At 35.5% G+C, this 14,205-nt stretch overlaps 1 protein-coding gene across 1 annotated transcript; it reads left to right on the forward strand.

Annotated features, from left to right (window-relative positions):
* Positions 1-6,552: 6,552 nt before the first annotated feature.
* On the forward strand, positions 6,553-13,808 carry si:dkey-266f7.5 (uncharacterized protein LOC100006143 homolog). The gene is made up of 9 exons (XM_056479171.1): positions 6,553-6,712; positions 7,320-9,092; positions 9,836-10,044; positions 10,125-10,179; positions 10,274-10,398; positions 10,477-10,712; positions 13,065-13,224; positions 13,342-13,452; positions 13,665-13,808. Exons 1-9 carry the CDS (start codon positions 6,582-6,584, stop codon positions 13,745-13,747), a joined length of 2,883 nt encoding a protein of 960 aa, XP_056335146.1. The 5' UTR covers positions 6,553-6,581; the 3' UTR covers positions 13,748-13,808.
* Positions 13,809-14,205: the final 397 nt, after the last annotated feature.

Here is a 14,205-nt window from a genome sequence, read left to right on the forward strand (position 1 = left end):
ATGAACATTGTCCTGAGTTGTAGCTGGGCACTGCAGACAGCGCCGACTTGCGGTGCCAGTGTGTGTATCCTAATACAAACCTATGTTTACAATTCCAAAATGCATGGTGTGGCGCATCCGGTGTGCGACCCCCTTTACGATGGTCTTGCAACCCTTACAGTTACAACCCTTTTTGTATTCTTGTTAAAACTCACAATGCTATAGATCAAAGATTTATGTTAATTTGGCAAGCTGAACATTCTGTACTGTACAGGAGACGCGGAGGAGATTGATTGACAATGGCCCACAGCCAATCAGGACGCAGAACAAAATGCGCTGTAAAATTTTAAAAAAGCATGTCAAATTGTACTAAAAACTGCGAAGCTGCAAGGCCTCGAAATTTGAACTGCATTATAGTGAGGGACCACTGTACAACAGAAATCTTTTAAGGGGATGAAGTGAAAAAATTACTTACTTTATTTACTTACTGTGCAGCGACTCAGTGATCATTGCTCAGTGAAGTTGTAGGTGACGTGAAGGTGAGTTTTTTATTTATCTTAGTAGCCTGATTAAACGGTTTCTTTTTTTTTTCTTCATATTATTACCTAAATAAACTGATGATAACTGTAAATCGATACTTAAACTTAATTAAACTTACTATCCTTAACTAAATATGAGTTCAGGGTTAATGAAAAAATAAATTCACAATGCTTCATTGTTTAAACAAGAACAAAAAAAAAAAAAAGAAAATGTAGTGAGCTAAGCTAGCTACTCTACTTAAAATGTAGCTAAACTACACTAAAAGCTACCCCCTGGGAAATGTAGCAAGCTAAGCAAAAAGCTACATGGCAAAAGTAGCTTAGCTCTAAGCTATTTTTACAATTTTCATTTTTAAAATCGAAACAACTTAAATCCAAGTCAATCATATCTTATTGATCATTAAAACTGTCAATGAAACATATGAGGCATAATAGTTCAGTTTAGTTATTTACTGTAAATAATATGCAAAACAAAACACTCCCTCAGTCATCTTTCCATCAAGCAAGTTTCGGCTGGTGAAGTCGCCAACCAGATGTGGCAGTAAGGCATCAAAACTTTGTTGTCGAACACCGTAAAACAGCCAATAATATCCAGCTGCTGTCCTTCTCGCCATCATATGGATTTACTTTCATCGGCTAGACACCGGCCTCACAGCTCCGTGGAATGTCGGTGCCGTCACTTATTGATCCGCGATCGGTAAATGTAGTTTGTGTGGATGCTACTGCGCTACTTGACTAATAAAATAGCTTCGCTACTGAAAAGCTTTTTGATTTAGAAAGTAGCGAAGCTACCGCCACACTACTGAGAAATGTAGCGCTACTGCCCAACACCGGTACTCGGTAAAACCACTGGTCTCAATAGTACGTCATAATCACCAAACCAAGAGCTTTGACCCATAAGCAGTGTCCCACATTATTATAAACGTAAATGAATAATATATATAAATTTGTTATTTTTATTATTATAATTTTTAATATCCATTTGCACAGCTATCATGTTTTGTGGAGAAAAAATAAGCCAACACAAGCAAAATAAACTGACTGCTGATTATTTTGGTGATTTTAAGCAAAAACTCTAAAAACAAGAAAAGAAAGTGTCCAGAAAATGCTTCTTGATTTAAGACTTTTTAGATATTTTGACTACAAACAAGACAAAACCTCCACGCAAGAAAAACTTTTTTACATGTTTTTTTTTTGTAGTGCAGTTACCATGATGCCAGCCATCCAGTGTTTCTACACAAACTGAAACATTTATAGTGTGTACATTGCTTAAAACCATTCTATTTGATCAATCTCTTTCCTTTTGTTTGTCTTCCTCTTCCTCCACAAATACACACCCATAATGCTTACTTAAACCTAACATCTGCAATTTTAAAGCTAATCTTGACGGTTTAAAAGATTTTCAAGAGGTAAAAATATTTTTAAAGGGCAGTAATTATATAATTCATATAGGTATTTACTCAGTATGAACTCAGAATGCAAAACAAAAGGTTCTATTCATTACTCTTTAACTTGAGGGAACTAAACCAAGGATCTTAAGAAGTTTTTTTTTTTTTTGAAGATGTGCCAAAATGGAATATTAATTCAAAATTACCTTTAAATTAAATATGAGTAAGTATTAAACCAAAGATGAAATGAACCTAAGGACACACCAATTTTACTAATGTAATAGCCCTCACGTTTTACGTTTTTGTCCGGTCCTTCCATTTCAGGTCCTGGAGTCTGTAATAATGTTTGTTTTATTTAAAAGCTGTGCAAAATCTGCAATTAGTACAGCTCCAGGAATGTTGAACAGCAATAGTCTAGACAATGGAAAAATAATCACTACATAAGTAAATTTAAAAAGTTGATTAGATTAATATTATCTCAAATTCGTTAAAGAATTATTATTATTATTATTATTATTATTATTATTATTGAGAAATTTAGGTGATTTAAATGGTCATTTGTTCATAGAAATCTTAAGCCTGAAACAGGAGGGAAACCATGATGAAAAATTAAATGTTATTGCTTCATAGTATTATGGAAACTGTGATACCTTTTAAGATTGTATGATAGTAGGAAATTTTTAAATAATAGCTTTAAATTGCCATTTTTTAAATATAAAAAACTGTATTTACTTTCACTCTTGCACAATTTATTGTGATGAATAAAAGTAAAAAATAAAATAAAATAAATAATGGTGCTTTTGAATGGCATTGTACAAAATTTTACTGATTCAAAACTTTAGATTCCAACTTTTTGGAGTATTAGAAATCCTTCAAGATATTGCCTCCAGCTAAAATACAAGTTTTCTTGTAAAATGTATAGCTTGTTTCCAAAACTTAGTAAAAATATTGCTTTCTCTGGTGGAAAAGTCTTGTCTGGCTCAAGAGAGAAACCTATCCAGACCAAGCAATCTTTACATAATTTGCAAGAGAAAACAGGCAGATTTGATGGTGTTTGAATGCTAATTTAAATGTGTTTATAGCAAACACAAAGACCAATGAACACATGCCATCTAGCTTTTACTTCATGTGTGCTTTATTTACTGTTATTATTTTTTAATACTGAAATCTGTACTGTACTGTGTACATACAATACTGTACATATTTTAGTCGTTTAGTTCAATATTTAGTCAAATATAAACTATTTCTATTAACATAGTGTTTTTTAAGTTGATATCAGAATGCCACACCCAAATGCTGGGTTTGTAGAGATTAGAACTCCTGTCAGAGTGTGACTGCCGTAGTTTTTATTCTGAGACACACAAGATAGCACATTTCTCCAATTTTTTTAGCATCTTACAGTTTGCTAAATGTCAATAACCTGTTAAAATTTTTTTTATTTAATGTTTGTTAACTATGATGTGTCTGTAATTAATGATGGGTCTGTAATGAAAGCAGAACAAATATGTGATAAAATTGTTGATGCAAAGGGTAATGCAATAATCCTGCAGTAGAATAAATATTCTAATTTAACCATAAAATCTCTAAGTACAATTGTGTTAATTATTCTGTCACCATTTTTGCAAGCAGAAATGAATGACCCAATGTATAATTTACAGTGATAAATCTGACCAACTGCTATATGTAATAAATGTGTTATATAGTAGATTTTGCACTTGTTATTTGTAATACAGTATACATTAGTTTTATTACAATTTATGAAAATAAATTTATGTTGATACTTTTTTGCATGGTGTTTTGTGTGTGTGTGTGTGTGTGTGTGTGTGTGTGTGTGTGTGTGTTAGTGCGTGCAATTGCCACTAGGCAGATAAACAACTATTTGGTTAGCCTACCTTTTGATAAGATGGTTGTCATCTTTAAAATACAACAAACATACAGGACTGTCCTGAAAAAAAAGAGAGGCATCTGGTCATGTTATTAGGGGTCTAAGATGGGGCTAATCAAAATGAGATTCAGCTACAGTCACTATTTTTATGACCAGCTAGCCAAACGAAACTCTTGACATTATCAACATGTAAAGCATAACACCAGGAGACATTTCCTGGTGCCATTGTACAGCCAATCAAGGACCTCCTCATTCTGTGCACCCTGGGACTTTAGTCCCACTTAACCATTATGTTTATCTGACCCTGCAAACAGGTGCACATATACCAAACAAATAAATAATCTCTGCATGTGATTCATGTGCTTCAAACCTACAGTCCAGATATGAAAATGCTAATTTGGTTACTAATATAACCCAGAGACATGAGTCTGGAAAGACACTTTTGGGAGGACGCTAGCCGACCAATCACTCTGAAGAGTGAGAAAACGGGCCAATGAATGCCAGTGAGTTGGCAGAGCTCGGCTCCGCAGGTGCCGGCAATTAATCATTAGTAGAGTATATAGCCGACACACGTGAAGCGAACGTTATCTTTTAGCCGCTGAGGAGCCAAACACTCAGCTATCATCTGGAGACTCAGCTGCTATGGAATCGGAGACACACGTCTCCATTCCCTTTTCGAGGAACAAGGGTTACATTAGTAACCGAGACATACCCCTTCAGTGGGAACACTGACGTATGTCTGGAAAGACACTTTTGGGAGAGTATGGAAAACGCCCCTGGTGTGAAGTTTGCCAAGCATAGCGTGAGCGCACAAGCATCACCAAAGGTGCAACCTTCTATCATCCCCTAGACCCTTTGATTCCAATTTTATGGGAATAATTTGGAATAATTTGGATTGGGGGTTGTAAATGTGCTTTTACCTAGCTAATTGTGGTCTAGAAATTTTCTCAATACGACAATACGTTGGGAAAGCGTGCCAGTCCCCGAAGGGAGAGGACTCTGCAGAGGCCATCAGCGAAACGCCTAGGGATGGGAAAGGACACCCAGTTTGACTGTCGCAGCTTAGCGGAAGTCTCTTCAGTCTCATGTGAGGGTCTGAAGCAAAAAAGATAGCGCTCACTCCACGTGTACCGGCTATATACCTGCGAAGCCAAGCTCTGCCAACTTACTGGCATTCATTGGCCCATTTTCTCTTCAGAGTGATTGGTTGGCTTGCGTCCTTTCAAAACACACAGACACACGTCTCTGTTCCCTCTTTGGGGAATGGGGGTTATGTTAGTAATTGAAACGTTCACATTTAAAAAGACATTAGCATTTTCATATCTGGACTGTAGGCTTGAGTCACCAATATCGCGGATTATTTTAAAAACGTATCTCCCGTGAATAATGAGGGACCACTGTAGTCTGTGCTAGACACATGTCGGAGTTCCCACTTAAGGGGAACCATTACTTACTCCCATATATCCTGTACTCTTAGTGTTGATATATTTTTTGATCAAAGGCTGTGTTCTTTATGACTTATCTCAGCAATATATTTTATCAAATCACTTTTATTGTCACATCATCAGCAGCACATGTGCTGTGATGAGTGAAAAGCTGAAAAGCAGCTGACTGAACAAATACAGATCTAAATCTTTGGCAGCAGGGCAGCACTTGCCTAAAATTTTTTACAGAGTAAAAATTCTGTGTCCCAGTAAAATCTTTGAGTTACATGATTTCTATCCTATGCTACAGATATGCTCATTAAAAAGAAGTACAGTTAAAGTCAGAATTATTAGCCCTCATGAATTATTACCCCCTGCATATTTTTCTCCCAATATCTGTTTAACAGAAATAAGATTTTTTTTCAACACTAAACATAATAGTTTTAATAACTCATTTCTAATAGGCTAACTGATTATCTTTGCCATGATGAAAGTACATAATTTTTTACTAGATATTTTTTAAGATACTTGTATTCAGCTTAAAGTGAAATTTAAAGGCTTAACTAGGTTAATTAGATTAATAAGGCAGGTCATTGTATACCAGTGGTTTGTTCTGTAGACAATCGAAAATCAAATATTGCTTAACGGGGCTAATAATATTGACCTTAAAATAGTTTTTAAACAATCAAAACTGCTTTTAGTCTAGCCGAAATAAAACAAATGACTTCCTCCAGAAGAAAAAAAATTATAGAAAATACTGTGAAAAATTCCTTGCTCTGCTAAACATCATTTGGGAAATATTTAAAATAGAAAAAAAAATGAGAGGAAGGCTTTTGACTTTAACTGTAGATCATTAAGAATATGTCAGTTAGAAATACTGTACCAATGGCTTACACAAATTAAAGGGGAAAAAATGATAAGAATAAAGGGGTCCTGCACCCCAGTAGAGCTTTATGTTTAGCAAGTCCCCTGAGTAATACTTTTTGATTGTCTAGATTAGAATGCAGACATTCAAGCAATTCAAGCTGGATTATTTCCATTTGGCCTACGGGGTAAACAGATCGACAAAGAACAAGTCACTTCATGCGTTGTTTTCATTTAAATTTGAGCTTAGAACTTTCTTAATGTTACATATTCTCTTTGGAAGTGAAAAACTCATGACATACCATTGCTAAAGAAAAAAAATGCTTACCAGTATTAGGCATAATTAGAGAAATAAGCACTATCAGATATATCGGTGTTGAATAATTAAAATAAAATAAAACACAAGTAAATCATACACTGCGTACATAATAATGATATTGCTTAATATTTCCAGAAGTAATTTAGGAGAAAGCAGGAGAGACACTTTCTCTTTCCCCTTAGTATGTTTCTCTCTTTCCCAGAAGTCCACACCCAATGGAGAGCTAACGTCAGCAATCTTACTGCTTTATTGCTCTTGACAGTTGTATCGGCAGGAGTGTTCTGTCCTCCAGACATTATCCAGAGAGATAAAAGGTAACTTTATTTTTAAATTATTATGATGCTTAGAAGTGAACAACAATTACAAAATATATGTCAAAAATATGTTCTGTCTTATTTTTTGCTTAGTTTTTCTAAAACAATCTACAATGCAACAAGCATTCAACTTAATCATGCCACAAACAATGTTTTATTTCTCTGTTAATTTCAGTTTATAGTTTTTGATAATAATATTTTTCCTACACTATAATGTATGTAAAAAAGTCAACGATGTGTTATTTTTGGGATACTGAGAAATGTGAAACTCTTTACTAAATCAAATAATGGAAACAAGTGCATAAGAATCTATTCATGTTTTATCTAATATATTATGGCTATAATTTAAAGACACTTGATTTTCAGGAGGTAACACTGTACTATTAATAAGAATGCATTATATAAGCTGTTTTGTAAAAGACCTGGTTAAGCAGGGTGTGGCAACTTATATTTACAGAAAACTTTAAAAAAACTAAGATGAAAGCAAATTTTGAATACAATTAATACAGATATATGTCAAAGATAAAATGCTTCTATTGCTGTCAGGATATCACAAAAGAACGCAAGACAAAAACGTCCTACTCTCTATCGCTCTTTGTTTTGACAGTGAACTCATAAAGCTGAGGATCTTTGATCCGTCAATGGCTTCACAGACCATAAACTTCATCACCTGGAATGTTAATGGACTTAAACAAAACAGAGATCAGAAATTTCAAGAACTTCAAAGTGCTGATATTGTTTTCTTGCAAGAGACTCACATTGGAGTAGAAGATGAACAAATAGAAGACTATAAAAAAGATTGGGTTGTTTTCTACACAAAGTACACCTCCTCCAGCAGAGGAACTGCCATTCTAGTGAGGAAGAGTCTAGATTTTGAATATATAAGTGATGACAAAGATAACAGGGGAGCTTATGTTGTGTTGAAATGTAAGCTGGCAGGTCAGCTGTACACTCTGGTGAGTGTTTATAACCATCACACCGATGCAAAAACCCTTGATAATCTTTCAGGATACCTGCAGAAAATGACCACAGGGCTGCTGGTAATTGGTGGCGATTTCAACACAATTCTCAATCCGTTTATCGACAAAAAGAGTAACACAAGCAAGATAGCAAATAAAAGGAATCAGAAAAATCTGCTCTTGTTTGTGGAGAAGTTCATGAAATCTCTTCAGCTGGCTGATGTCTGGAGAAGAAAGAACCCCATAAAGCAGGATTTTACATTCTACATAAAAGATTGTCCGGTGTCCAGACTGGATTACTTCTTCATACCTGATGAATGTATGTGGCGAGTGAGAAGTTGTGAAATAAGAAACTCTGAGAGGCCTGACCATCAGTCTGTATCTCTGGAGATCAATAACATCTCCACAATTCCTTTAATGAAACAATGCCTTGTACAATCGTTCTTCCAACTATTAAATCATAAAAGTGATATATTGACTGATGAAAGAGGTCCATCACAGGGGGAAGAAAACTCACATGTAGTCAGTGAGGTTGACATTGTGTCAGCTGTTCAATCTCTTCAAGTTTCAGACACACCAAGACCAGACGACATCCCAGTTTCTTTCTATAGAGAGAAAATTCAGGATCTGATTCCATACATAAAGACACTCTATAACAGAATCCGCAGGGGTGAATTTAACTGCTCTGAGAAACAGTTTAACAAAACTGTGAAAAGCCCACATGACGACAGTCATCACTTTTTTAACATTGACTACCTCATCATTGCAACTATTCTGGCAAAACGTCTGGATGATTTCTTGGAGTCTCAATCAAAGGGTCAGGTACCAGAAAACTCAGCTGCTGTCATGATCAGTCCTAAAACCTTCTGCACTGAGATGAAGTTGTCTTGTATAAAGGATGAGATAGAAAAACAAAAACGATCAAATCCAGCTTTATATCAGGATTTCCTCATTGTGAAAAACCTGTTGAGAGATGCACCGGAAGGAGATGCTGGATTTACAAATGTTTCAAGTGAAAGAGATAAACTGCTGGATCAGGGCTGCCCCTTGACCCCGGTTCTCATTACACTGGCTCTGAAATGCTTTGCCTCTGCAATAGCTGGAGATTTCAGACAGCATGAAATTCGAGTTTTCAAAGAATGCGTGATACTTTGCGTCCAACCTGAGGATCTTGAGAAAGTAATGGCTGCTGTGAGAAACAAAGCCAATGAAGTATTCCACGTCACAGAATTATTCAGCGGAAATGTTAGACGTGAACAATTAAAGTTTACAAGAAATGAGAGTGAAATGAACAACACAGCGGAAGAATCGGAGCCCAGTTGGTCAAAAATAATCAAAATCAATGCAGAGAGTAGAGTGTGTGAGGAGCATGATTTTGAAATACATGAGGATGAAGACATTTTAGTGTTGGGTGATGAAAGGTGAGGGTCATGAAGAGAAATCAGATCATCGTTTGCACAAATGCAATTTGCATTTCTTGTTCCACATTTTACTTGCAAAGATACTTACACGGTGTGCTTACAACACGCGGCACGATGACATTCTAGCAAAGTCACAGTCACAGAGTCACGGTTCTAAATTTTATATTCAAACCGTCTGCTAGTTATATTATTTTCAAAACCTGAGGTGAATTATCTGCTGCTGCTTTCCATAGTATGGCAGTAAATGCCATGTAAAATGTTGTTCAATAGGCAACATGGTGGCTCAGTGGTTAGCACTGTCGCCTCACAGCAAGAAGGTCGCTGGTTTGAGTCCCAGCTGGGCTGGTTGGCATTTCTTTGTGGAGTTTGCATGTTCTCCTCGTATTGGCGTGGGTTTCTTCCAGGTGCTCCGGTTTCCCCCACAGTCCAAACACAAGCGCTATAGGTGAATTGAATAAACTAAATTGGACGTAGTGTATAAGTGTGTGTGGGAATGTACTGTAGTGTATGGGTGTTTCACAGTACTGGGTTGCAGCTGGAAAGGCATTCGCTGTGTAATACATATGCTGTATAAGTTGGCGGTTCATTCTGCTGTGGCGACCCCTGATGAATAAAGGGATTGAGTTGTCCAGAGTTTAGGATCAGCAACTGCAAATGCTCGATCACTTCGTTTTTTAAAGCATGTTCTAGGAACAATGAGGAAATTGAGAATAAATGTTTATTTATTATTATTTTTTTATCAGGCAGACCATGTATGCAGTTGTGACTCTGCAAGACTCAGATGAGGTGATGGTGGTGTCATCAAACTGGTTGAGCCTGGATAAAAAGCTATGTTACTGGCCTCCATTTAAATCCACAGAGAAGTGTATTGAAGCCGTTCAGAACAGACATAAGCCTGAAACAGGAGGGAAACCATGGGAGAAACTAAACGTTAGCTTTCACAGAGAATATGGTAACGGTTACATTTTTAAACTGTTTATTTTAGTCTTTGTTTAATATCAAATTATCAGTACAATATTGATGTTATTGCAGTCACATTTGATAAGGCAAAAGAGGGGCAAAAAGAAGTAAAGGAACAGAAGGAACGGTGAGTAACAGGAAATCAGCCAAAGCTGACAAAAAATAACCTTTGAGTACATTTGTACTGTTTTGTTTAATGCATCGTTTATATCCAAATAAAGATCATATCTATTAGCCACTGGATTTCCTGGAATAAAGAGACAAAGACTTGAAAACTTTCAAGGAATGTCAAATAATCCGCTTCAAACACTTGCTCCAGTAACATCTACATCTACATCTACTGATGGTGGGACACTTTTTTTTGTCATAATCACCTTATTAAGTTGTTTCTTTTTTATAAATAAAAATACATTTTGTACTACAGACAAAGATGAAATCCTCAAAATGCTAAGAGACATTAAGAGCACGGTTCTGCGAAACTCTACCATGTTAAAGAAACTAATGAAAAACAATGGAGTTTCTGAAGCCCCCAGCAGCAGCACCAATGTGCCTCCTAAAGAGATGAACAAAACTACAAACCTACAATTACCACTAAAAACCTTTGATGATGTGGCCAGGATTGAAAGAGAGCTCAGCAATGCAACAACACGCAAAAAATATGTGAGTCAACGCCATACCTTTAATGCTTTGATTAAAGTATATTTAGCTTGGGCCAACCTAGAAAAAATATTGTAATTTGCTACAGTTAAATTGATACATTTCCCTCAAATTATAGTTTTGTCTAGGTTGAAACATGTAATTTAATATTAATTAGAATATTTATTCTGCCCAAGGAAAAAAAAATTACTTAAAGGTAAAATTATGTTTTATAGACCATGAATTAATTGAATTACTTTGAACTCAAAATAAAAATCCAAGTAAAATTGTACATTGGACTAAACTAGAATACATGAGTAATATCACACAAGTAGCAGTGCGATATGGCTGTATATTGAGCCCATAGATTGAGCCAAATTGCACTGCTGCAAGTGTGATATTGCGTTTATACAACAGTTCAAGGGCATTGTCGTGTATATAAAAAGTAAATCAAATACGGAGAGTCTCAAAATCATTTTGTATATTGCTAATTTAAAAATGTCTCTTTGAAACCGGTATTTGAATGATTCTTTAGTGTTAAGTCTAAAGTGATGACGAAACAGTTGATTTTTGCTCACATTTTAAGATTATAAGGCTGAACAGCATGAAATGCCATCAGTCTACAGAGATTTCCAAGTATTTCTCTGCTGCAATTGGCAAATCACAATAATTAACACAGAAAAAGCCAAAGCAAAGTAAACACTACCAGATAATTATGGTATAAATACAGCACTACAAAATACAAAAGAGAGAGATCATACTTTGAAATGTACACTGAGAAAAAGTTTCTCCTCTAAAGACTTATTATGTGGTCTCTGTCACCATCTTGTGTCGGAACTTCAACCGTCAAATACTTCAAGTGTGTCTGTCTGTGGATTGAAAGACGGGGGTGTAACATGAAGGGGCGTATCTTGTAGTGACTTATACAAGCATGACTTGCAGTTTTTGAGATCCAGTTGAACCATGCGTGATGCAAAACGAGATGTTGTTGGCAAGATGGCGGAAATACTTACCAGAGAACATTTTCACCAAATGTTTTCACGAGTTTTCTCCAAATTTATCCCCAACCTATTATTTGATATGTTATTATATTCATTCATTAAGCAAATCCAGCATGCAACTCGCTGACCTCTTCATCTGTTTTGTCATAACAGTTAGCTTACTTGGCATTGACCCCTGTGGTTGCAAATAACAGTACAATGGTGAGCGTGTCAAGTATGAAAGCATTTGGAGTTGGGGAAGGTGTAGACGTTAATAACTATGATGGTTGGGTTTAGTTATGGAGTAGGTATAGCTGTAATAACTGTGAGGGTTGGGTTTAGGATTGGGGTAGGTGTAGACATTAATAACTATGATGGTTTGGTATAGGTTCGGGGTAGGTGTAGACGTTAATAATGATAATGGTTGGATAAGAGGTGTAGACATTCATAACTGATACAAAACGCCATCTTGTCGACAACATAGTTTTGACATGTGGGTCTCCATAGCTTCAAGTTACGCAAGTTAACTTGTTACAAGTTATGCTCCTTCATGTTATGCCCATCTTGTAGTTCGCAGACAGACTCTACTCCATTTCTTTGCTCTGTTCATTATGTCAGGCTGTTGGCCACTGACGTGCTCCGAAATTATAAATATTTAAACATAGGCACTATCTTCATAAATGAACTATAGTTGTAATCTAAACAATTACATTCTCGACTACAAAAAGCCTCAAAAGTGCATTATGTTGCCCAACAGCTGCTTTTTGTCAAACTATAGTGAGCTTATTCCTCTGCTTGTCACTTTATGTGGGCGGAGTAATACACAAGAGTGAAGAGGCTGTACAGTGCGGTTATTGCAGAATATGGCACGGCTATCAGCCAATCAGATTTGAAAACCAGACAGGACTGTTGTATAAATAAATAACGTTAAGCTATGCTATTGCTAGTCATTTTTATGTGGTAAACTATCTGCTGGTGCTTTCAGTATGGATGTCAATGTCATGCAAGATGGTAATCAAATTCACTTTAAAAATACATAAAAACTGAATGGCTTTTTTTTCATGTGGTCATGAAAGCTGCTGGTATAAAGTAAACTACTACTTTGAGAAAAAGTAATGCCTTAAATATTTCATAGAGGGTTCATTTTTTGCTTTAAGACAAAATGAATAAAACAGGTTAAAATCAGACATTTTCTTTTCACTTTATCCAACATAAAATGTACTTTGAATGAAAGACACGATAGCTTTTTCAGCGTGGAAAAGCTTAAAGAAAAATAGTACTTGCATATCACTGTAACTGTACCATTTAATGGTCATTAAACAAATTATTTGACCATTTTTAATGCTGTGATTGATTTATTTGAATCCAATTTACAAAAAAATTATTCTCTTCACAGGCAAAACATCTATCAGAACTTGGAGGCTTTGGGCCAAAAGATGTTGTTAAGAACATAATGCAAAGTGTCCTAACAGATGATCTGGCAAAGGAGTTCAACTGGCAGGGCAGAGGAGAAAAAAAGGCCTTCTCTCAGCTTCTTTTAGCAGATGTGATCAGAGGTAAACTAACTCACCACTGCATTAACATTAATACATAAAATATATATTTAAAGAATCAAGACCGATTTGACCTTAATAATATACAAACTATCTCTACTGTTTCGGTGCCTCTTTCAGATGCTGCATTCAAACGAAGCGTAATCAGGCTGGAATGTGAAAAGGAAATTAAAAAATATCTGAGTTACACAGCTGATCGACTCACTCGGAAGAGACCAAGACAAGAAGGAGGTGGGTGATGCAGATCTTGCAAATGCTCTAACAGGATTCTTTTCTAATGGGATCTTTTCATAGATGAGGACCCGTCATACAGGGATTTTTATCTGTTTTGATTTTAAGACCCCTAAAAAATATCATGCAATGTTAAATTTTTAGATCATACATACATAAATAAGCACAAATATATATTTAATTTTTTTTACTATTATTATTTTGTCCTGCAGGTCCTGTGGTTGGGATCCCAGATATGATTTCTCCAACACCCATTGACGAAGACCCAGAAATAAATTGGGACATTTTTGATTGAGTTTTTGAATCAGTCATTGGTTATGTAGATCCAGTTACACATTAAACATTTATTTCTGTGACATGTTTCCTTCTGTTCATTTCTTAATGACTTGTCATGATTTCAGGCATTACTTGCGAAATATTAAAACAAACATCATGTTGTAAATAGGCTTTTAAATATATTTATCATGTCCAGTGTTTTATTGAATTCAATGTTATGATTCTCATTTAAAATAAACAATTTAAAAAAAAAAATGTGTCCATTTGTTTTCTTGCAAACTTGTACTTGTAATGTGTGACAGTACTGTACACGACATTGTTTACAAGCAGTTTTATTTTTGGTGGACACATTTGAAATGGTGAGAGATGTTTTTGGTTCACTGTTTAGTCTAGCTATCCAATCACTTTTTTTGTTGAGACAAAATCACATGACTTTATTTATGTGCATATTTTCTTATTGATTTACAGAATTAATAC

Source organism: Danio aesculapii, chromosome 19 (genome assembly GCF_903798145.1).
Source record: "Danio aesculapii chromosome 19, fDanAes4.1, whole genome shotgun sequence".
Lineage (NCBI taxonomy): Eukaryota > Metazoa > Chordata > Actinopteri > Cypriniformes > Danionidae > Danio > Danio aesculapii.